At 50.9% G+C, this 25,158-nt stretch overlaps 1 protein-coding gene across 2 annotated transcripts in view; it reads left to right on the top strand.

Annotated features, from left to right (window-relative positions):
• Positions 1-25,158, top strand: part of MINDY4 (MINDY lysine 48 deubiquitinase 4) — a 132,043-nt gene that overhangs the window by 72,576 nt on the left and 34,309 nt on the right. For both annotated transcript variants that reach the window (XM_011731333.3, XM_011731332.3), the window contains exons 7-12: positions 3,403-3,509; positions 5,952-6,068; positions 7,503-7,591; positions 17,183-17,284; positions 18,943-19,006; positions 20,113-20,178. In XM_011731333.3, the coding sequence (XP_011729635.2) occupies positions 3,403-3,509; positions 5,952-6,068; positions 7,503-7,591; positions 17,183-17,284; positions 18,943-19,006; positions 20,113-20,178 (545 nt within the window). The remainder of the gene's footprint in view (positions 1-3,402; positions 3,510-5,951; positions 6,069-7,502; positions 7,592-17,182; positions 17,285-18,942; positions 19,007-20,112; positions 20,179-25,158) is intronic.

Below are 25,158 nucleotides of genomic sequence, written 5' to 3' on the forward strand. Positions count from 1 at the left end.
CCTCCTGAGTAGCTGGGACTACAGGCCCATGCCACCATGCCTGGCTAATTTTTGTATTTTTTGTAGAGATGGAGTTTTGCCATGTTGGCCAGGCTGCTCTTGAACTCCTGACCTCAGGTGATCCATCCATCTCAGCCTCCCAAAGTGTTGGGATTACAGGCGTGAGCCACTGCGCCTGGCCCCCTTTCCCTCCTTTTACATTTCCCGTTTTCCTTCCCTTTCTCCCTCCTAACTTTCTTTCCTTATTTATCTTTAGCCCTACCCCTTATACTCTTATTACTTTCCTTTCCCATATGCAACCATTCTCTTATGCTTAATCTGTATCTTTTTCGTGTGTATGTTCTTGCAAAATCTATAATGTTTTGTGTGCATCATTTTTACTTGACATAGATAGCATTGTGTTATATATCTCATTTGGTTTCTTACTTTCTCTACCCACGAACTTAAAATCAAAAGCAAGTTAGTTACTTCCTAGATAGAGTGGGGGTACAGGCACTGGGTATATGCAGCTGTTCCAAATGGGAGAAATTGGCCAAAACAAATGGGCCACAGGCCCTATGCAAGTCCAAAATCCAGCAGGGCCATCAAATCTTAAAGCTCCAAAGTGATCTCCTTTGACTCCATGTCTCACATCTAGGTCATGCTGATGCAAGAGTTGGGTTCCCATGGTCTTGGGCAGCTCTGCCCCTGTCACTTTTCAGGGTACAGCCTCCCTCCCAGTTGTTTTCATGGGCTAGTGTTGAGTGTCTGTGGCTTTTCCAGGCACATGGTGCAAGCTGTTGGTGAATCTACCATTCTGGGGTTTGGAGGGCAGTAGCCCTCTTCTCACAGCTCCACTGGGTGGTGCCCTGTAGGGATTCTTTGTGGGGCCTCCACCCCCACATTTCCTTTCTGCACTGCCCTAGCAGAGGTTCTCCATGAGGGCCCCACCCCTGTAGCAAACTTCTGCCTGGACATCCAGGTGTTTCCATACGTCCTCTGAAATCTAGGCAGAGGTTCCCAAACCTCAACTCTTGACTTCTGTGCACCTGCAGGCTCAACACCACATGGTAGCTGCCAAAGGTTGGGCCTTGCACCCTTTGAAGCCACAGCCTGAGCTGTACATTGGCCCCTTTTAGTTATCACTAGAGTGGCTGGGACATAGGGCACAAAGTCCTTAGGCTGTACAAAGCACAGGGACCCTGGGCCCAGTCCATGAAGCCATTTTTACCTCCTAGGCCTCTGGATCTGTGATGGGAGGGCCTGCCATGAAGACCTCTGACATGCCCTGGAGACATCTTCCGCATTGTCTTGGGGATTAACATTTGGCTTCTGGCTACTTATGCAAATTCCTGCAGCCAGCTTGAATTTCTCCTCAGAAAATGGGATTTTCTTTTCTATTAAATTTCTTTTCTGTTGCAAGTTTTCCAAGCTTTTATGCTCTGCTTCCTTTATAAAACTGAATGCCTTTAACAGCACCCAAGTCACCTCTTGAATGCTTTGCTGCTTAGAAATTTCTTCCACCAGATACCCTAAATCATCTCTCTGAAGTTTAAAGTTCCGCAAATCTCTAGGGCAGAGGCAAAATGCTGCCAATATCTTTGCCAGAACATAACAACAGTCACCTTTGCTCCAATTCCCAACAAGTTCCTTATCTCCATCTGAGACCTTATTGTTCATACTACTATCAGCATTTTTGTCAAAGCCATTCAACATGTCTCTAGGAAGTTCCAAACTTTCCCACATTTTCCTGTCTTCTTCTGAGCCCTCCAACTGTTACTCAGTTTCAAAGTCACTTCCACATTTCTGGGTATCTTTTAAGCAGCGACCCCCTTTACTGGTACCAATTTACTGTATTAGTCTGTTTTCATGCTGCTGATAAAGATATTCCTGAGACTCGGCAATTTACAAAAGAAAGAAGTTTATTGGACTTACAGTTCCACGTGGCTGGGGAGGCCTCACAATCATGGCAGAAGGCAGGGAGGAGCAAGTCACATCTTATGTGGATGGCGGCAGGCAAAGAGAGAGCTTGTGCAGGCAAACTCCTGTTTTTTAAAGCCATCAGATGTCATGAGACTTATTCACTGTCACGAGAACAGCGCAGGAAAGACCCACTCCCATGATTCAGTTATCTCCCACTGGGTCTCTCCCACAACACATGGGAATTATGGGAGTTACAAGATGAAACTTGGTTGGGGACACAGAGCCAAACCATATCAGAAGCATTCTCATCTAAATTCAGATTCATATTTAAATTCCAGACTTTTTTCCCCAGCCCAACAGTAGAATCTATCGGCTTGTTCAGTGACCTGAGTCTCTAGGAGTTCTCCTTGTGCTGTGGCTGGTTCTCCCTGGGGAGAAGGGAGGCTGCAGCATAAGATATAAGCTGTGTGTCCTGGGAGTGGTGGCCTTTGATACCACCCCCGCCCACACAGGCCCCCTTTGGCAGGCCCCTCTAGGGAGCTGGGTTCACAGAGCCAAGCCCTCAGCTACCCTCTGGAGTTCACTCAGCTCAGCCTTGCCAGCACCGTTGCCTTGGCATTGTTTCTCCCTGGGTCCTTTGTCACTGTGTTCTGGTGAATGCAGTGGCAGCAGGTGTAATGACAAGGGGACCTTAGCTAACTGGGAAGTCACAGCTGGTGCTACCAGAGACCCAGGTGGGACCCTCTCCAGGCCTCAATTGCCCCACTATGAGATGACAATATCTGGAATATGGCTTAATGTCCTCCCTGCTGGAGGTCCAGGGCAGTGGGATGGCAGAGTGACTAGGAGTCACTCTCTCTGCCACTCTCCATTTGATTGACTTGGGGCCAGTTACTTAACTCCTCTAAGCCTCAGTTTCCTCATCTATAAGTGGGGGTAATAATAATTACTTTCTCATAAGGCTGTTGTGGAGGAAGGTGATCAAATTCAAGCAGTCAATAAATGCAAGTTACAATAGTGATCATCTGCAATAGTTATTTCATCAGCAATGGTTCCATTTTCTTTCCTAGTCCTGTCCTCTTCACCTTTGTCCTCAGGGGAATGATCTTTCGAGTCATGCCCACCTTTTTTAAGAAATATGTCTGAGCTAGGCTTTCCTGGTCCTGGTTCCATGGCTTAGGCCCCGGGCACTTGTTTCACTGTATGTCCATGTGTGGAACTTTCTAGTGGACCAGTAGCTAAGTCTCACTTGGCAACATCCTCGTGGTATGAACAGAACAGGGTTGTGACAAGGAGCATGGACTCTCTTGATCTGGTTGCTTCCCTTCCACTGAGAGTCTGGGAACCCCAAAACAGAGCTGAGGTGAATGAACTGGGGAGGAACTCTCCTTTCACTCAAACCTTCTGCAAACTTAGCAATGTCTGTGGTGTTCTGTGACTTCATGTTCTGTTCTCTGTGAGTCATAACAAGCAGCTCACATGGCCATGGTTTTCTTTCAGAGGATGTGGAGGATGAGTTGATAAGGGAAGAGGTCATTCTGTCCCCAGTCCCATCAGTGCTTAAGCTGCAGACAGCATCAAAGCCAATCGACCTCTCAGTAGCAAAGGTAAGTGTAATGAGACTCCCGGGTTAAATGCATCTTGATTTGAATGGATATGGATGGTGTGATTTTGGTGTTTCTGCCCCAATCCAGCTCATTGTAATCTCTTGGTCATTGTTGAAATGGAAATTTGGGTGTGATGTAGAAGAAAATGTGTGATGTAGAAGAAAACCGAGAGTCAGGAAAACTGCAGTCTAGTCCTGGCAGCTCTCGTTCCCTCTCCAAGATAAAAGGTGAGGGAGGAGTTCCCTCCAAACACTGTGGGAATAGAGCTGCTTTATCATGTCCCTGTGAGTACCGTTACAGTGTAATGGGAATGATCCAGTTGTCCCCATTAGAGCAGCGCTGTTCCTGTACTGGTCTCCTAAGCCCTGGCCAGGTTGCAGTGAAGGAAGGACAGGGAGGTGTTAACAATTCTTCAGCACTGTCCAGGTGCACTTCCATGGCCACTTAAAGGGCCCCATGGTCACAGGGGACCCGGAGAGGGTTCCTGGCCACAGCAGTCTCCTCTGCAGGGGTGTCTGGGGTTGCTCACCATCCTTGGCTACAGGGTGGCCTCACTACTCCCGTGGCCAGAGGCTCCTGCAGGATGGAATGTCATTCCCGCTGTCCTCTTCTGGCCTTTCACCAAGATCCAGGAGGGAAAAATAAAACTCCTAGCGACACAGCTGACCTCCTTTTCTTCCTGCTTACTACATATTTACTCAGCATACAAATCAAAGAGCAAAATATTTTTCTAGAGGTTTTGTCCTTTCGTTTCCTTCCCTTCTCCTCCCCTCTCCCCTTCTCTCTCATATCTCCCCCTTCTCCTTCCATTCTCTCTTTTGAAGCTACAGAGGGTCAGATACACTTAAGTGGCCCCAAACCTGGGAGGAGGTGCCTTGTCATTTGTCACCACATTCATGGGACGATGAGTCTTTGCAGAGGGCACTTACGCTTGGGGCAGGCCCCTTAGGCTCCTAAAGACTACCCAGCAGTAGCATTTCCAAAAGCAACTGGAAAAAGTGAGGCCTGCAGAGAGAACAGGAGGACCCAGGGCATGTGGCCTCTGTGGAAAGCAGAGTCCAGGTTCCCAGGCTTTGTTGACCATACTGTGCCTAGCGGGAGCTGTCATTCTGAGCCCCGATAGATAAATCCACACATCCTTTTTCCTGTGTGCCACCAGCCCACATTTGATGACATGTAGACAAATGATTCTGTGAAAGAGATTTTTCCTTATATTTAATGAAAAGGAAAAAAAGAGCTGATTCTGGTGAAAAATAAGGAAAGGTCTGACCCAGACAGGGGGTGCAGGGAAGTGGCTGTAGAATCCACCTGCTGGCCTTGGGACTCACTCAAGGCTTCAGAGACCCCCTCAGATGTAAAACCATGGCAGAGAGAGGGTGGGCCCATCATGAGGGGAGTGGGCAGGGACACGCTGCCTTTCTCGTCTGAGGGCCTGTCCATGGGGAAAGGATTGACCATTTTGGGGGCTCTGGAGGGTGATGTGTGGGTTAATGGGAAATGAACAGTGAACTCATTATCAGCCAGAAGTCTGGAGAAGACAGCTGTGAAAAAGTTGAAGGGCTACCTTGAGAGGTGGTGGGAACCACTTCACTGGGGGGTTGGGGTGGTTCAAGAAGAGTTCATGGGGGACCACTCATGGGCAGCATCACAGAGGAGGTTCTTACGCATGGTAGAGAGTTGTACTGGACCAGGAGTTGGCAGGCATTTTCTGTAAAGGGCTCAATAGTGTATTTTTGGCTTTGCTGGCCCTGTGATCTCTGCTGCACCTACTCAACTTTGCCATCGTGGTATGAACGCAGCCACAGATGGTATGGAAACAAATGGGCTTTGCTGTGTGCCAGTAGAACATTATTTACAAACAGGTGGTGTGGGCAGATTTGACCTGTGGGTCACAGTTTACTAACCCTGCACTAGAGCACCAGCTCTCAAACCTGGTGCACTGTGGAATCACCTGAGGGAATCTTAAAACTACTGATACTAGAGTCTCACCCTCAGCAACTGGGGTTTAATTGAGTGGTGTGTTTTCTGAACATCAAGATTGTTTTTAGGAACTTCCTATCCTACATGGTTCTAATGTGAGGTCGAGTTTGAAAACCCCTAGTCTTGCCTGTGGAGGGTCAGAGGACCTCCAAGATCCCTTGCAAATCTAAAATTCTCTTTCTCAAGGCCCCTGTGAGGAGCTTACAAAGATTTTGGCCCATGTCAGCACAGGCTGGCTTGGTTTAAAGATGTTCCAGAGGAAAGACCCTCAGGATTGAGTTTCTTTTTCCTCAAATGTAAGAAGAATGAGCTTGAAAACTAAAAAGAAAAGAGATGAACCATGCTAGAAAATGGACTTCCCTGCTAGAATTCAAGAACAGCTTCTGCAGGAATATGCCCACTGAACATTGTATTGTTGTTTGCTTTTAAAACAACCAGTAAAACTCTCTCTTCTTTTTATAGGAAATAAAGACCCTTCTGTTTGGTTCCAGCTTTTGCTGTTTCAATGAAGAATGGAAACTTCAGAGTTTTTCCTTTAGTAACACAGCCTCATTAAAATACGGCATTGTGCAGAACAAGGCAGGTTGCTCCTAGGTTTCCTTGGGACCTTTCTGCTGGGCCATCATGCATAGGGGCGGGTGTACCTCCCAGTTTTGGTTAATCCTGTGAACATTAGCTGGGCTGTTCTGGGCCAGCCAGCCCCACATGTGCTGAGTTGTCACTTGGTGCAGGCACTTCAGATGTGGCTGGTGGAGCGAGAGCTGGGGAACAAGACCCTCTGCTTTGGAGATGTTCAAATTGAACATGGATTTAAGGAGCACTTGTTGTGAGCGGTGCAGGTGCTGCGATCCTCAGCAGGAGAAAGCAGTAGAAGGCCTTAAGTCTGCTTGGGGCTGCTGGATGGGGCCTTCTTATGCCGATCATTGAGAGATTCACAGGATTTTGCAGATAGAGCTGGAGAAAGGGCACTCCAGGCAGGTGGCAGTATGAATGAAGGGGAGGCGGTATGAAAGTCTGGGGGCTGCAGGAAAAGGCAGAGGGATCAAGTGTGCGGAGCAAGTGCTTGAAGAGAAGGGTGTAATAGAAGCTGGGCCAGCGGAGGCCGATGGTTGCAGGCCTAGAACATGGCTTATATCCAGTTCCCACATTAGACTCATGGGCAGAAAATAAGCTAAACCCAGGATCAAGAATCAGCAGATGAGCAGAGCAGCTTGGTCCGGTTCAGTTTCTTAAGCCCCAGGAACCTCCCCTGCCCCACACTGCCTGAGGTCGAGCCTCAGGACCACTAGCTTCTGTCCCTCCCTCTTGTGGCCAAACTCAGCTGGTCTTCATGAGCCTACCGTTCAGACAATCCTTAAATCCAGATGAGGTCTGTTTGTGTTGTTCAGTCCCACCAGCTTTTGCCAATGTGTCCCAGGAGTCAGATCCTGTGCTAAGCCCCATGATGCCTACAGAGATGAGCTCCTCAAGGAGCCTCTGCACTACAGGGTGGGAAAGGACAAAGATACAGCTAATGTGGTGCCGAAGCAGGCCACAAGGGGGGCAGAAGAGAGCGCAGAGCTCACATAACCATAGACTGCTGAAGGGGCTCGCTGCCAGCCAAGATGGTCAGGAAAGGCTTCTTGGAGGAGGAGGCCTTTAGGATGGGTCTTGAAGGCTGGGTAGACAATTAACACTCTCAACCTGTAGACACAGAAACGTTTCCCTAGATGATGGAGCACCTATGGTGATGTCGCTGGCTTCACAGCTGACTGGTTATGAAGAGTCACTTTCCTCCCATGACACACTGCCAACTGGCCCCTTCCTCTAGGAGTGGATGCAGGGCCTTGTCACTCCCTCTCTGTGACCCAAGGTTAATGTGTTGTAGAAGCAGTTGCCACATCAGAGGCCCTTCTGTTGCAGAAGGCAGGACCCCTTTACTCTATCACTTGGGTTCTGGGGTGAGTTTGGGTGAAACCAAAAACTCTGCCCCAGGCCAGTTCTCACTGGCAGCAATGGTCTCATTCTTTGCAGGGTGGTCCTTGCGGAGTCCTGGCAGCTGTCCAAGGCTGTGTCCTACAGAAACTCCTGTTTGAAGGAGATAGCAAAGCTGACTGTGCTCGGTAAGTCAGTGATCATTCTGGCAATATCTTATTTTCCCAAGTCTTCTCTAGAGTGTCCAGAAAAAACAAGCAAGGAAGCGTGTGTGTTCCCTGATATTTCCTGTCTTCTGCAGGTCAAGGAAGGAGAGGTTAATGGTAGCTAGCTGACAATGCCTGCATAGACCAGTGTTAAGGAGACTTGTGCGCGTTTGTTTCTAAAAGCGAGGAGGGTTCTCAGTGGTGCTCCACCTGGGAAGGGGCTGCAGGAACGACATTGAAACCAATTTCCTCTCTTCAGATGGCAAAGCTGCCCGAATCCCTTCCACCCACCAGGTTGACCTGCTGACCTTTTGACTGAGTCCAGGCCTCCCCTCCCTCCCCACGCTATCTCCCCTCTGCCAACATTCATAACCACACATTCCAGGCCGCCCCACAGACTCATCGCTTCCACTCCCTGCAGCCGTTCAGTTTTCATTTCACACATTAAGTGTTTGCACATGAGCAGCTCATTCTCATTCACTCAGCACGCATTGCTGGAACATCTCTGTGCAGGCACAAATGATACAGGGGAGATTTAGATGAGCTCTGTCCTCTCCAGAAATGCTCCATGAGGTTGAGAGGCAGATAGAAAACCCCTATCTCATACCGTCGTTGGTGCCAAGATGAAAGGATTGGCAGAGCACTGGTGGAGCTGAAGGCGAGGCCTCCTTGAGGAGGCGGCCTGCCTCTCTTTCCCTCCCTGCAGGCTTGGTGACCAGCTTGTACCGAGTCACCCTCGGAGCTACAGAACTTCTGGCAATTGGCCTTTTTAAAAAAAAAATTTTAGTTAAAATATAACATATACAAAGTAATTATACTATGTGCGTTCTGCTCAATGAATTATCGCAAAATCACACACCCCTGAACACACTGCCTAGATTAAGAGAAAATGTTTCTAGTACTCCAGAAGAATCCTCTGGTACCCAGCAGACACCCCTATTCTCCTGAAGTTACATTAATCATTAAATGGATTTTAAAACCATACTTAATCTTGCCAGTTCTTGAACTTTATTGAAAGGTACTTGTTCTTTGAAATAAGCATTTGAGAATCTTTTTTTGAAAAGCCTGGGTGTTACCTGGACAACAAGGCCCATTGCCCATGCCTTCCTGGGAAAGACTCTGTTCACTGGGAGAGCCATCCAGCCAAGCTTGGTACTCCAGTGAAACACATTTCACCAGCATGGATGATTTTGCCTTAGATAGGGTTCAAGTGAAGGTGGCTCTTCATGCTTGGCATCAATTTTTCCAGTGGTTTTGCACAGTAATAATCAAGGCATTTCCTTTCCAACTGAAGATGCTAATCAGAAGCGCAACAATGTAACACTTCCGTGGCAAGATCTCACCTGTCCCTGTTCTTCTCCCTGCTTCCCCTCCCCTTTGCTCTCAGGTCTATCCTTCGTGGCTCTTGTCTGTACAGGATCATGCCCCACTGCCTGTTCTGGAAGTTCAGCCCCACAAAGGGCTGAGAGGTTTGAATGTCATGGGCAGAGACCCTGCCATCAGCTCTCCCTGGTGGACTTAACACAGTCCTGTATGCTCAGGAATGCTCCTGACTGGGTAGAACTTTGCTAAGTGAGAACCCCTGGCTGCCCTCAGAGGGTACAGGGATACTGAGCACATATGCACCCACCTACCTACCTCCCTTCCTTCCTTCCTTGCACTGAAAAAAATATGCAGAGTGTACTTACCAGGTCCTTAGCAGGGATACGGGACTGAACAAGACACATACAGGTGCCCTCATGGCACCTACGATTGAACAGGAGAGCCAGACAGGAACAGGTGGTTACAGGGGACATGCTAAGAGTTCACCTGGACATGAAGTGGCTCAGGGCAGGCTCCCTGGTGGACTGACATTTTCATCTTACGGAGATATGAAGGATGGACAGAACCCCTGATTCCCCTTCATATGCATCCTTGCACACTCTTATTTCCCCTCAAATTTTTTTCCCCTTCACAGCAAATATTCTCAAACTCTTTCCTGGGCCCTCAGGCTCTGTGCTCAGGCTCTGCGCCTGCTGGCTTCTCTCATTGCACATGGGCCACATCTTTGTGGAGGCCTCCTCGGACCTCCCCCATTAAGATAAACCCAGGTCCTGCCTCTAATAAATGCACTGCCAGTTGGTGCTCTTGCTCATCGATGTGGTTGCCTGTCCACATCTGCTGCCACCTACTACTGCCCACTCCACTCCAGAACACAAGCCCCATGAGAACAGGGACCTTCCTGAGCTGGTTCACAGCCAGGCCGCTGGCATCCAACCCTGTGCCTGCTCCACAGAAGAGGCCCTTAGAATTTTTGTTGAGTAAACACATGGACAAATGAATGAGTTATCCAAACAGGGAGGGGAGGCGGATTGGTATTCCAGTAAAGAGAACAAGATGTGCAAAGCCTGTGGGCAGGGAGAGGAGTGGGGAAGTCACTGGGGATGGTTAGGGCAGCATTTGCAGGAGGAGGGTGGGACCTGGGGTAGTGGCAGGTCAGCACCAGGCTGCCAGAGGGGGCTTGGGTGCTGCCAGCTGCTTGGATCAAGCCTTGGCCCTTGCAGCAGATTGTCTCTCAACTCATTTCGGCCCAGTGCTCCTTCAGAGTTGCTTTTGAACTTCAACGTGGGCTTCTGGGGGAACTTGCAGATGGTTTCCCAGCCGTCAGGACAAGGCATTTAAGTATGTTCCAGGAAGAGCCGACTGCCCAGGGCACAAGGCCAACTTGGTTTTTTGTTGCCCTACCCCCACCCCACTAAGGGGATGTGAGAGCTTCTGTATCCCCCAGACCACATCAGTGGGGGCCGAGCTTTGCTTTCCATATCAGGGAGGGAAGCCAGGCCTTAGAAGGCAAAAGCCATCCAGGTTGGGATCCCAGGGGGACTCTGGGTAGAAAGAAAACTGCTTAGCTGGAGGAGTGAGGTTTTCTACCTGTCACTGCCGGCCAGGCAGGCACCTCCTAGCTGCAGGCCAAGGATGGTGCAGCCCAGTGGGTCCTGGGGCCAGTGGGGGTGGGCAGAGGAGGAGGGAAGAAGGAACTGCTGGCCTGTTGGGGATTGTCATGTGTGGGGGTGTGCCAGGTGCCAAGGAGCCGGACCCTATGGGGTGGCCTGCCTGGCTGGACCAGAGGAGGGCTGTGCCATGCAGCTAGGAGAGCACAGCCTGCTGGCCAGGGCCACCTTCTCCAGTGAGCCTGGAAGGATTAATGGTGTGGGAGAGTGACCTTGCCTTTGTTTGGAGCCCTGAAACTCTGGGTGCTGCTTGTAGCCCACCCCCTGGGCTGGGTGCTGCTTGTAGCCCATCCCTACCGGCTGCTGCCCCATCACAGAGGTGCTGTGCTGTGTAGGATGAGTGAAGTGGTCTGACTTCCTGCTCCCACAGGCCTCCTGGCAGGCCTCAGGGGACATCCTTCAGACTCAACTGAGAGGGAGGAGTGGAGAACCTGGCTCAGTTATGGAGCTTGCTGAAAAAGCCTCAGGGAACTCAGGCAGAGGTGTCGCAGGGAGACAAGCTGGGGAGGCCCAGAGACCCTCTCCCCTGACCCCAGCAAGGACTCGCCTCCTCCTGGTGGTGGGCCCGGGCAGCAGGCACCAGATGCCTTCCCCAGCCTTCGCACCCCAGTCTCCTCCCACTCTCCTGCCCTGGTCCTGCCTCGGGTCGCAGGTAGATAGGGGTTGGGGAGGAAGAACCCTCCTGAGGACAGGTTAGGGCTTCTGTCAAGTGAAGACCAGGAAGACCAGGGAGTGAGGGCCGGCTGTCTGGGGCCTGGAGAAGAGAAGGGAGGTGGAGTCCATGTCACTGCTTTGCCAAGGCCCTGCAGGTCAGAGGCTGCAGAAGGTCGTCCTTGCCAAGTGGGTGGGTGTCTAGCCTGTAGATGTTGGTGCCCAGGCTGGGAGGGGGAATGCATGGCTCTGTGCCCCTCAGCCACCCTGGGAGAGGGGAAGTGTGCTGAAGAGAGTACCAGACTGGGTCAGGACCTGGATGATGGTTGTGTGGAAACGGGGCATCACTTTCTCTGTGAAGTAGGAATAGTCCTCTCTGGCCTGCCTAAATTGGACTCAATAAGGAAATGCAAAGTCCTTTGTAAATCTTCAAGGGCTCTCTCTACAAGTGAGTAGGGCCGTCGAACTCAGCCTGCCATGGTACAGATGGGGAAACTGAGGCCCAGAGAGGGAAAGATGGTTGTTCAGGGTCACATCTGGCATCCTTGGCAGAACCAAGACTGGTACCTGGTGCCCCTATGTCACACTGTGCTGCTGTGCCCTGCAAGAGGCATGGAGCAGTGGGGGCCCAGGGAGACAAGGAGGGAGGCTGAGGGCTCTGAGTTTTAGACTTCCATCGCTGGACACCCATCCAGACTCCTAGGGACCAAGGGGTGGATCTGTTCATGAACGGCTTCACGATGGAACCTCCCCTTTGGCTTTAAGTTAGATAAGATAAACACAGGAGAGTACAGAGAGCAGCATAGCAAACACCTACAGAGCCCCTGCCCCACGCGAGCAAAGGGGAAACACGGGTCATGTGGGCAGGAACCTCTCTCAGTCCTCAGCTCCTCGGTTTCATTGACTTACATAGTTTTCACACTGATTGATTGCCTTATTGATGTTCCTCCAAAAGCCATGTGTGCATGGTTGGGTGTGAGGCTTCAGCACTCCCTTTTGACCCTGAAATTCTAGGATTTCAGACATGATCCAGCTTAAAAAAAAAAAAAAAAGGCAGGCCCCTCTGTTCTCTTCAGGAACACCACAATGACCTGCCATCAGCTGCCGTCTGCTCTGGGGCCCTGGGGAGCTCAGGCCCTGAGGGCCGAGAGGCAGCCCCTGCACTTTCCTGCCTGTGTGTGGGGTCTGCCTTGGCCCTGGAGGCCCCCACCTCAGATGCTGCCCACCACCACTGATGGGGAAATGGTTCTGTGAAAGCAGATGGAGGATGGGATCGCACTCTCCAGGGAAGTCACGCTGAAATAAAGGCATCTTGGCAGCAGTGGTGTTTTTTCTGCAGAACTGTCTGGCTTCATTAAGACTCATTCCATCAGGCCAGCAGCCGGCCTCTCCTCATTCGGGAAGGACAGAGCTGGGCGGCAGGACTCAGTGTTTTTCCACTTGAGAAGATGCTGTGCCGGCTCGGCTCACAGAAAGAGATGAAGAGCTCTTGATGCCCCTGAAGGCCTGGAGAGAGCCACAGGCCAGGAGCAGCCCTCAGAGGCGGGTGCAGATCTGAGAGTCGGGGAATCCAGCAAGTCCTCCTCTCACTTGCACTTCGCCTCTGAAATTGGGGAATTGGAGGCCCAGAGAAGGAGGGGAACTTGCCCAAGGCCTCTGTGGACATTGGTAGCAGAGCCCATGGTCCTGCAGCCCCAGGCCAGCCTTTCTACCCTCTGTTGCAGCTTTTGACCCTGAGAGGGAGCAGACAGGGAGCTCCCCCAAATTGACTATAGACTCTGTACATGGCTCCATGGGCACGGCACGTCACATGGACAGGTGAGGCTATTTTGAGAAGGTTAGGGTAGAAACATCTCTTTCATCTGAAACACTTGGGTAATTTAGGTCAAAGCAGGATGTATTATTCCCTCAAGATCATTTATTTCCCCTATCTCTAGATAAATGTCTTTTTCCTGCACTTCACCTGTAAGGAATTCGACTCTTAAAGAAACTTCTCTTGGTTGAAGAGGCTGGCCAGGTGCCAGCTCCTGGAAGGAGTCTGACCGATCAGGAAGTGCAGACCTGCTTGTCACCCGTGTTCTGCCAGGGAAGGCGTGCGCTGAACTCTCTGGTAAAGGCCTGGGCGATTCAGACGCAGCACCTCCTTCCCCTGTTGTCATCTGTGGGTGCAGGTTCTTACGCAGGCACATAAAGCCCTGGCTAATCTGAGGTGGGCTAAAACCACGGTCCCAGCCTTTTTGGCACCAGGGACTGGTTTTGTGGAAGACAACTTTTCCACGGACTGGAGATGGGGTGGGATGGTTTCGGTATGATTCAAGTGCATTACATTCATCATTAGATTCTCATAAGGGGCGTGCAATCTAGATCCCTCGCATGCACAATTCACAATAGGGTTCCTGCTCCCATAGAGTCTGATGCCACTGCTGACCTGACAGCAGGTGGAGCGCAGCTTCACTGGCTCGCCCACTGCTCACCTCCTGCTGTGCGGCCTGGTTCCTAACAGGCCACAGACCAGTGCCAGTCTGTGGCCTGGGGGTTGGGAACTCCTGGGTTAAAGACAGAATGGCAGTGTTGGAATGATGCTTCGGGGGCATCTGACCCAGTGCCTGCCTGCATTTGTAGGTGGGCAGGCAAACAAAGGCCAGGGAGTGCAATGGTTTCCCCAGAACCTGTGACCCAGGAATCCAGCCCAAGCCTCTTACCTGTCTGACCACTGTACTTTTTCCAACTCCACCGAGTTTTCTAGAAAACTGTGTCTCAAAAGAGAAAGATGGAGAAGGCCCAGGGAAAAGAGAGACTGGCAGAGTTACTAACTGGAAACCAGTGAAAAGAATGAGGACTTATGCTTGGAGACATGGTGGTTCAAAGGGGCTGTAAGCAGAGCCTGTAGGATCAGGGGACAGGCCCCACCCCAGAGCAAGATCTCTTGATTGTGTTACATGGTGCTGAAAAGACAGGGTCAAAGGCAAAGGAGGCTGTTTCCTAAAACCAGGTGCCCAGGACAGTTGGTTCTACTTGCCCAAGCTCTCCTTCCTTCCTCAGTGTTTATTTTTTTCCAGTTTTTACTTACTATCTGATCTGGGTAAATCACTGTGTCTCCATGCCTCAATTTTCCCATTTTAAAAAGAAGATATAATAGTACTTCCCTCATAGGATTGCTTTAACAATTTGATGAAATAACATGGAAAGAGCTTATAACAGTGTCTGGCACATGATAAATACTCTATATATGTTGGCTTTTCAAGCATTTTTAATTTTTTTTTTTTTTTTTTAGAGACAGGGTGTCACTCTGTCACCTAGGCTGGAATACAGTGGCGTGATCATGGCCCACTGCAGCCTCCAACTCCTAGGCTCAAGTGATCCTCCTGCCTCAGCCTCCTGAGTAGCTGAGACTGCACATGCCACCACACCTGGCTGATTTTTTAATTTTTCCAGACAGAGTCTCGCTATGTTGCCCAGGCTGTTCTCAAACTACTGGCCTCAAGCGATCCTCCCACCCAGGGCTTCCCAGAGTGCTGGGATTGCAGACATGAACCACTGCACCTGGCCAATGTTGGCTTTTAAAGTCTTATTTGTTGCTACACTGAGAAGCTTCCAACTGAGAATTACTTGGTTCAGTAAGTTAGTGTAGAAGTGTTTGCCAGGGGGTCTCCTTACTTCCAGATAGGGAGCTTTTCCAGCGTAGGTACACTCCAGGCATGATTTTGTATAACATCTATCCATGTCGGGGAACACAGGTCACACCTGTGTTGTAGGAAGACACACCCCCGCCCCCACCCCATGTATATGTGCAATGGCGACTGGACAGGGGACGAGATGGAACAAAAATGCTGGTGGGGCACTGGCTGTAACAGCTGAGCTAAGGGGCAGAACACCCTGGCCTGGGCCACACAGCACCTGGAGGGTGGGCACGAGGTATTCAGGATGTGCAGTTGGCAGTACTGGCCATCAGTTGTATGAGAGCAGGGCATGAAGCAGGAGCTGTGGGGGTAATAGAGTCACGTTTGTGGGTTCTGAGTCCAGTCCTTTCTTCTTTTTCTGATAAGCACTGCTTTCCAGGGTCCCCTTAGTCCTTGGTGTGGGCTCTCCTGAAACCTAGAGCAATGTTTTCTCATGGTTGTTTTCATAGTGAGCCGTGACCTGGGCCAGTGCTCCCAGCAGCTGGGGCATCCGGTTCGGTGAATGCTTGGTAACTATTTCCTCCAAGGAACATGATGGGCTTCCTGAGGCCAAAGAAGTGTCAGGCAGTCGCTGTTTTATTTTCTTAAGTGCTTGAGTACTTGTTGCTTGTCTCATTGGATTTGAAGGATTTCCAGTGTCAGAGGCTTGGTGTCACTTTCATATTAGATGTTGGAAATTCACTTTCTCCTTGTCATGGCCCACGTGGGGACTTGATGTTTTCATAAAAGACAATAGTAATAGGCACCATTGATTCAATAGTCACCACATGCCAGCCACTGGTCCATGGACCTTACAAACATCTCGTGTAAAGCCATGAGGGGGGTGCAGTGGTCATTGCCAGTTTATGGATGAGGAAACTGAGGGGCCACTGTGGTCTGTCACCTTTTAAAGTAATTGGACCACAGCAGCCTGGGTGTAGGTCACTGGCTATATATCCCAGGCACCGGGCAGTGACCACATGCTGCCCACTGTGGTGGGCTGGGTCCTGGTCTCCTGGTTTCTTTTCTCCTGCCCTGGAAAAGAGGGACAAACTTTAGTATTCTTCCTCCCCAACAGTTCCGCATGGAGCTCAGGAATTATTTGGTGACTGAAGGCAGGAACCCCCTCCTCTGTATTCCTTTGAGCCTTAGCAGGGTCATCAAGTCCTTTTGTTTGTTCGGGAGAGACCAGCTAGCTTCCATATGAGTTTTTAAAAAATTTGCAGAATCCAAGAGAAGCGTAGAAGTATAGCTCGAAGGAGTCCTGGGAATGTGAAATGGAAAGAAATATGTATATTCAGCTGTTTCCCTTCCCTCTCATTCAGTTCAGGCACCAGGGACCTCTTAGTTACCTTTTCTATTATAGAGAGGTGTCTGCCATGTTTGATACAGCTGACTGCCTGTCCATTTGCTCCTAAGACTGTCGTGGCACTCTCTCCTCATTCCGCCCCTCAGACCCTTCCTCCTCTACCTCCACTGATTTTAGAGTTCCACAGGGTTCCACCCTCAGCCACTGTCTCTGCTTTTCTTCATTCTGTCTCTGGGAAATCTGTGCCCAGCCCCAGCCACTCTCTTGGGCTTTCTACATGTCTGACAGCCTTACCTAAAGATCTGAGTGCATCTCAAACTCAGTAAGTCTGAAGTGCGACTCATTATCTTCTATCTCCAACTACCTCTTCCCAGCCACATCGTCCTTATTTCACTTGATGGCACCACCATGTACCCACTCAAAACACAGAGCTCATCCTTGAATCTGTCCTGTCACTCTGTGTCTAAATGTCCAGCAAGTGAGGCTGCTGTCCCCTTGGCCCTGGGAGTGAAGAGCACCGCCTGTACATGCTGTTGACTCCAGGCGCTTGGAGATGGGCATGGCCAGGGCCAGGGCAGAGTCCTGAGATGGCAGTCATTCCCGAGCACTGCTGGCTGGGCCTCCCAGTCCCTGTCAGAACTCATAGCCCTTTCTCTTACACACTTCTGGGCCCCACCAAGCCTACAGAGACCCCTTTGCTCCTATAGGCCCTTTCCTCTGCCTCCTCCTTCTCCAGCCCCACCCGGGGCCTCCCACTTGAAGGCACCTCCTTTGGCCCTCACCTGTGGAGACCCCTCTTTCCTGGGCTTTGCCTTGGGGCTCCTGGGCTGCAGGTGGCCCCTCTGCAGGCAAGGGAAAGGACAGGCCATCTGCAGAGGGGGCTACCTGACCACACTAAGCAGAGCTGCACCATCTCAGCCTTGTGTCCACATGGGCATAAATGCCTTCCTTTTCTTGTCCGCAGGGGACTGCAGCCTTCAGATGCCCACCGGACCCACTGCCTCGCCCTGGCCCTCGCAGATATTGTGTGGCGGGCAGGGGGCCGAGAGAGAGCCGTTGTCGCACTGTAAGTGGTTCCGAGGTCTGTGTTGCCATGGCTCATCGTCTGCTGGCAGCTGCTGGCAAGCTGGCTGTGTGTGTTCCTGTCCTTGGGTCCTTCCGGTCCCCACCCTGTGCCACATGCTGGGAGGAGCCCTGCAAGCCAGCCTGATGTGCTGGGCAGCCCCAGACTCAGGGAGAGCCCCGTCCTTCCATGCGGCCCTGTGATGTCCTCTCTGGGCTCCAGTTCTTATGTGGAAGGCGTGGTCTGTCTGCCCTGGTTTCCTCCTGAGGAGCTCTGGGGTGACCCCTCAGAGGAAGCCTCTGACCCCTGCAGCCAGCTCCTCTCTATCGTTCTCTGATCTGGAGGCCTCGGGAAACAGCCCTTCAGGTTGATCCAGTCCTGACCCCACTGTACTGCTCTTCCCAGTCCCCAAAGCACACTGCCATTTGCTCTGTCACTTGGGTCCCCATCCCATAAAGACTCAGGGAGGTGAGGTGGAACCCAGGCCCTGGACCCAGTTATCCTGACCCGCATCATCTCTTCACCGCTGGCCCCATTCTACTGCACATAACCCACATGCAAGGTTTGCTGGCTCTTCAGCCTGACCTGTCAGAGTGGAAGCATCACTGTCCCAGCTGTGAGGCTAAGCGGTAGTAAAGGTGATCACTTTGGGGGCCAAGGACCATACTCTGGGGGCACATTGGTCACTGTAGCATATCGCTTCAGAGAAAGGACTCTTAGATCAGACTCCCAGTGCTGTTGCTTATTGGCTGTGTGACGTTGGGCAATTGATATAACCGCTCTGTTTACTCATCTGGAAAATGGGGATGATTATAACGATTACTTACTTGGATGGCTGTGAGACCTAAATGAGTCAGTATAAAGAAATGATATATAATAAATATGATTATCAGTTTAAATCATTTTATCAATATGAATAGCTGATAAATAATAATAATTGTGAAGTGTTTAGGACAGTGTCTGGCATATACTAAGCACCACGTGTTAGATATCGTTATTTATTTTTGTTATCATTACTGTCACTTGTCTTTGGTACTCACCTTCCAGTTAACCTACTAACCCCGGCCCTTAGGATCTGCAGGGCAGCCCTGAGAACAGATGGGACAGGAATTCAGTTTCTCCCTGTTTTACAGATTAGAAAACAGAAGCCCAGAGAGGGAGGGTGGCTGGTCCAAGGCTACACAGCCACTAAAGGAGCACGGGGCCCCAAATCCGGCTCTGTTTCCCGGCCATCTTGGGCTGCACACCCAGGGGGTGCCTCAGAGACGACGGAGGTGGTGTTCCCCCATCAGTGAAAATGAAGGGCCAGTCAGGATTCCGCAGTCTGGAAACACATTTGTCAGTTGTGGGTGACAGTCAGGCTTCTACTGCCAGGACTTGGGTTTGGGTTTGGTTATTCCAAGCTCTCCCTTTGCGGTCTTTTTTCCATTTCTTTTTTTTTTTTTTTTCCCTTTTCTTTTAAATCCTGCTATTGGAGTTCTCTGGGCCTAACCTAGTGGGTGAGTTCAAAGTGGGGAAAAACGAGAAACTCTTGGCTCCATTTTCTCTCTGGAGCCACCTTCTTATTTGTCTTTATTTAATGACACATGTGGTTTCGCCCCGGCTGGAGGGCACGCCTTCTCTCCACTCGGAGGACTCATGCACCTTCCTTTCCTTTTTAGGGCTTCAAGAACACAGCAGTTCAGTCCAACAGGGAAATACAAAGCAGATGGAGTCTTAGAAACAGTATGGCTTTCTGGAAAATTATCACGCAACCTTTGGCTTTGTTTGGGGACTGTCTCCTTTCATATAAGTAAATCCTTCCTCAGCTGGGGACAGGCTGGCCTTCCCACAGCCCAGGTCCCAGGAATCCTCGTCCTGGGATTAGGGTGGGGATAGACGTGGGGTGGCTTTGGGGATGGGCTCCTGCTAGAGCTGGCTTTACGGCCAGAAGGCTGACTGGCTCCCTGTCCCCTCGAGGGTGTGCAGGTCTGTACGGTGAAGTCTGTACGGAATGCCTTTTGGTTAAGCCCTGGGCTTCCCTGTGTCCCTCTTCCTCTTTCTTTAGCATCTGCTCCAGGATTGTTGTGGGAGGGGGTGGGGCAGGGGTGGTAAGGAGAGGGAGGGAAAGTTAGAATGTGGGGAGGAACTTTAATAGCTTGGAACACCAGCCATAAAGCCGGATCTAAGTCATACACAATCAGGGACATAATGGGAGACGTACATTTTTGTATTTTGTAAAATATAAAAACAGTGAAGGTTTTCAGCTACCTCTTGCCAACCTCTTCACTGAGAATTTTTGTGTTAACAAGTTAGTTTCATTTGACCTCGGTTTGGGCACGTGTTGCCCTGTGACCCTAACTGAGGGTCTCGCATTGTTGAATATTTTCTCTTGAAGTGTTTTTTCCTGGCGTGCCTGAAAAAGCGAAGGAGACTCTTAAGGGCTGCTTCCCGCTGAACTCAGGACGGCCGGTTCGCTTCCACCTGGCCTGGCTATTGTGATTTGGATATCGACCTCCCCGCCAGCCGCCTCTCTGGTGTCAGTGACTCGCCCATGGGGTGCAGCCCTCCCCTGTTGGGGCCACACAGGAGGCTGGCATTCTGGAGTCTCAGTCCAGGGCTGCCACAAGGCTGCCTGAATCCCAGTGACTCCAGCAGTGCCAGGCAGCCTTTCAGTCACGCAGACGTATGGCCGTGCCTCTCAGCCCCGACTTGGGGACGCTGCTCTCTGATGTAGGGACATTCCCAAGTGGGGCTTTGTAGCTACAGAAGCCGGGGAACAGAAGCTAATCCAGGATGGGGGCACTGCACGGGGCTTGGGCCACTCATCCTGCGTGTTTGTGTCTTCTCAGCTCACGCTCCACAGTTTGGCCTGCTATGAGGACCTGGTGACTTTTCTTCAACAAAGCATTCGTCAGGTATGGAGCGTGCCTTACTCCTGTGGGATGTGCAGCAGTGAGCCTTCTGATTTCACTGTGGGAATAGTGCTGTGAACTGGAGTTCTTCTCCCTGTCATCCCACCCTGGGATGGCGAGAAAGCTGGGAAGGAGTGATGCTGGCCCCTGGTTGGGGGCTGAGGAGAATGGACTTGGGGTGAGGGATCCAGCTCCTGCCATTGCATCCTCAAGGGCTGGTCCTGGAGGCAGGGCACAGGGAGCAGCCACAGCCAGGGCTACTGACAGCAGAGCTGGATGGGTGGGGTCAGGACACAGGAAGCAGCTGTTAGATGGAGGTCAGCACAGCTTTCTCTCTGTTCGAGTGGAAGCAGCCACTGCTGGAATACAGGAGCTCTTTGTCAGTGGAGTGGGTCCTGGGATCAGCTGGTGAGATGACCAGAAAGCTGCTTCCTGGGTGGGTTGGAGGGCTTAGCAGTGTGATACACACCTTGATTAGTGTCCCTGGGGTGGCAGGGCTGCTCTAGGTGAGGGCTCTGGAGCACCCGCCTCTTGCCAGAGAAGAGCTGTACATTCACTCCTGGCCATGAGCTAGGCGGGATGTGGCCAGGGCCAGACAGCAGCAGATCTCAGGGCTCCGGGAAGTCACGGCAGAGCTGTGGCATCACAGGCTCTGTGGGGAGGGGCCGCACACTCCAGGGGTAAAGAACGCGGTCTCTGGAGCTGGTTGGCCTGGCTTTGAATCTAGATTCACCCTTCAGTAGCTACCTGACCTCAGGCAGCTTACTGAATCCTCCTGTACCTCACTTTCCTCATTTGTAAAATGTAGGTCAGAAGAACAGTGCCTGCCTCAGAGCATCATGCAGAGAGCCTAGGGCAGCTGGGCTGTGCTTGTTCTCAGTAGTTGTTAGCTTCTGTTGTTGACATTAGGATTGCCATTGTAATGATGCTCTAAGGGCAGCCTTGAGATGGGTTCCTTGTAGACACGTATAAATGAGAGGGAAGCGTTTCAGAAGGCGGGTGTGGCCTGAGCTAAGGCCAGCAGACCTGCGACCTCTGAGACCCCCACTACGAGGCCTCACAATTCTGACGTCTGAGTGTCAGGATCGAAGCAGAGGAAGAACACAGACCTTTCTCTCCTGGTGTGCTGGCTGGTCCCTGAGCCTTCCCTTGCCTTCCCTTTGGCCTTCTGGATGTGGGATCCATTCTTTTCGACCCCACAGAAGGCACCGGAGGGTTTGGTGGTAAGCTGGAGAGTGGGAGAACTTGCTGGAAATGGGACCAGGACTAAAGCTCTTGCTGTCAGACTGCATTCCGCAGAACTTTCCCAAGGACCCTGAAAGCCTGGGCACAGCCCTGGGAAATGACCAGGCCCTGGCAGCACCAGATGTCCCTTGGGTAGGCAATGGGACCTGCCCTAAGAACAAGAGGAGGCAGGTGAGATCGCCGGAGGGTCAGTCCACCTGAAGTGCTTTCACCCCTCAGCCTGGGCAGAGGACTCAGGGCCTGTCCCAAAAGCAGGGATTAGGATGGCTGCCTTTCTACGTGGGTTGCTCTGTCCAGGTGCATGGGAGGAGGAGTGCTGGCTGAGGCATCGGGAGCCTTGGGCTGTCTGTCCTTTGCTACCTGTCCCCAACTCTGGTTTTTCACTGGAGTCACTCAGGCCATCTGCTGATGCGGTGCATTCACCACCTGGCCTGGGCAGAGGAGGCCTGGAGCAGGGGCCTGGGGGCCTCCTCTGGCTTATTCCATAGTCACATGTGGCCTTGGGAAGGTCACTGGCTCTCAGTTTCCCCATCTGGAAAATGGACGATGGAGCAGTTACCGGGTAGCTTCCAGCTCTTCATCATCTAAGTGTGGTCCTCAAAGAAGAAGCTTAAACACGTGGAGAAGGGTGTCTTCCAAATGCAGTACTAGGCAGTCTGAACGAGCAGAAAGGAGACCTGCTATTGTTCCAGAGTGTTGTGAGAGTGCAGCAGTCACAGGAGAGATGAGCAGAGCCTGATGGCATCCGTGTCCGTGTGTGGGATCTGGCCAGGGTGGCCAGGAATGGGATCGCCTAGTCACACTCTCAGCTGAAGCAGAGTGTGGAGCCACTAGGGCCAGGAAAAGGAAGTGATTGGTGAGGCTTCAGGGGCGAAGGTGGAGCCTGAGGGTGATTGCTCAAATGCCCACAGATCCTGAGGCTTATAGCTGCCCACTGATGGACTGGGGTGGCCCCTCAGCACCAGGACCTCTGCATCCTTGTCCATGAGATGGAGCCTCCCCATCAGCCTGTACCCCAGGACTTTGATGAAGCCTAACCAAGACAGGGACTGTGGAAGGGGTTCAGAGAGTGGGATTTGTTCCAGGGCAAGGGAGCCTCCTTTCAGCAATGCCTCCGGACTCAAAGCAATTGCCTCCTCGCCTGGCTTTGGTCCTTGGTACAGGCAGTCCATATTCGGCCCTCCTCACTCTGGAAGGCAGCTCTCCCCCTGCAGTTTAATTCATGTTTTTGCTGGAAGCAATTGAGCTGCCTCAGCACTGCCCTCACCAAATTCATTTTTCATGGCCTGGGCCTAAGAGGGGTTCCTCGTGCCAGGCCTGGAAGTGTACACCAAGCCATCTTTGCCCAAAATAAATTGCCTCCTTGCTGTGTTTTCATTACTGCTCACTCTCTGGGCAAGGTGTCTGGCAGGCTCCTGGCCAGCTGGAGGATGCCCCCACCTCTGCCTCCCATTGGAGTTCCTTGGTAGACTCAGGTCTCTATGGAGTGCAGAGCAGCACTGGAAGAATGGCCTCTTCTTCCCAAGTGGCACCACTTTCTAGACCCTGATGGCAGTTTTCAGGCCAGTTGCCTTGCCTGACCTCGCCTTTCAATGCAGGCATGTTGCCCTGTGGCCTCCCATGTCTTGGCAGCTTGCATTCGATGAGATAATTGTAATAAAAGTTTTCAAAAACAAAATGGAATATTGGTACCATTTAGTTGTATTCCAGCAAGGGCAAGAAGCCTCAAGCAGGGTTCTTCCCCACCCACTGCAGAGAGGCATGTCAGGGCTCAGGGGGTCTCCTTGAGGGTGTTCCTAGGACGGGGGGAAACGCTGGCATAAATGTAATAATAGTTCCCCAAATTTACACAGAGAGTTGGGGCTTACAGTGGGCTTCTGTGTCCGTTGCTTCATTGCAGGTAGGTAGGCATTACAGGCACGGTGGAAGGGGAAACAGACCACAGACCAAGAAAGTACTGCTGCTGCCCCAGGACAGCATATATGTCCATGGCAGAAGTAGGCAAGAATTCCAGAAAGGGAAACGGAGACCAAGAATACTTTGTGATTCATCCAAGGGGAGATGGAAATTTGTGGCAGATTAGGTGGGCTTTCTATGGAAAGGGACACCGAGACCAAGAGTTTCATGACTTCTCTAGGCAGCATGCAGAGCTGGGACAAGGGGCTGGTGGCCCAAGTCCTCCTGGGCCTGTGTCCCCCTGTGCAGGGGGAGACATCAGCGTTACTCTTTGCCATTTTCAGAGCACTTCCACAGACATTGTCTCATAGAATGTGCCCCAGAAGCCAAGGAAATAGGCCAGGTGGGTCTTCATTATTCTTGTTCTGCAAAGAGGAAACAGGGCAGCAGAAATGAAGTGGCTGGCCTGAGATCACAGAGTGAAGATGAGGTTGATTGAAGATGATTGTTGATTCATTCATTCCATTCCTATTTCCAAAAAAAGATTGGAAGTTGCTTTTTAAAAGAAAATGTTGTCTTCGGGGCTCTGCTGTGCCCCTGCATAGTCAGCTTGCCCTCTCTTGCCTGCGGACCTTTGCACGTGCTTCTCCTTTTGGAGCAACGTTCACTTTTCTGATTCCTTACCGTCCCTTAGGTTTCTGTTTGGACATCGCTTTCTCCAAAAACCCTTCCTTGATACTCCCTCCCCAAACTTGAAGTCTGTGTTGAAGGCCCTTCCTATGTGTTTCTGAAGGAGCCTGCATTTCTGTCATGGCAGAACCCCTTCTTCCAGCCTTTCCAAGTTGTTTATTGTTTTTTTTTTCCCTAAGTTACTTCCCCAGGAGGAGAGATCCATATCCACCTTGTTCACAAGTAACAGCCTTAGCTGGGAGCATCCTCTCGTCACAGAAATTTCACCAATAATTTTTTTTTTTAAATGACTGATTGACCAAGTGAATTCATGGATGGAAACAAAGAGTATATTTTGAGGAAAAGATAATTTTATCAGAAGCTTGAGCTGCAGTAGTTACCATAGTAGAGCACCATATTTGTCTCTGAGCTTCCTGGCAGCCAAGGCAAAAACGTAAACATGATAAGTTTTATAATTTTCATTGTCTGTTCCAGGAGAGACAAGTTGGGATTTTTTTTTTTTCTAATTTTATGTCCAAAATGTGATTACACATAAAGAACAGTGACTATTATAACAGGCAGTGTCTTCAGTCACAGTTCATGGTTTCCAAAGTGGGATAGGTGAGGCCTTCACACTGACTTGCGGTTGGGGATGGCGTTTCTCCAGGGAGCAGAAGTGACATGGCCCATCCCAGTAGGCTGTGGCCCACTGGGCTCACTGGACAGATGGGCAGGGCAGAGCCAGCTTTGTTCTAACAGCTAACACAGGTGCCAGACCCTGTTTGAGGTACTTTATAAGGATTAACTCACGTAATTTTCACAACTTGATGAGGGTAGGTGCTGTGATTATTACCCTCTTTTTACAGATGAGAAGACTGAGGATAGAGGAGGCCAGGAATGTTTCCATGGTCACATAGCAAGAAGTGGCAGAGCGAGGATTTAAATTAGGCAGACAGGCCCCAGGACCCCAGCTCCAAACCAAAATTGGAGGAGGACTCACTTTGGATGCAAAAATCTAAGGGGGTGCCAAAAAACTCAGAAGTTAGCAAAACCTGTCTTTTTTAAAAATCAAAGTTAATCAGAAAAATCCACAATGAACAAAATATCAAAATGTTGACATTTTAAAATGTATATATAAACATTTAAGACATGCATCTACACGGCTGCCTCCTC

The sequence above is a fragment of the Macaca nemestrina genome, chromosome 4 (assembly GCF_043159975.1).
Source record: "Macaca nemestrina isolate mMacNem1 chromosome 4, mMacNem.hap1, whole genome shotgun sequence".
In the NCBI taxonomy this organism is placed as follows: domain Eukaryota; kingdom Metazoa; phylum Chordata; class Mammalia; order Primates; family Cercopithecidae; genus Macaca; species Macaca nemestrina.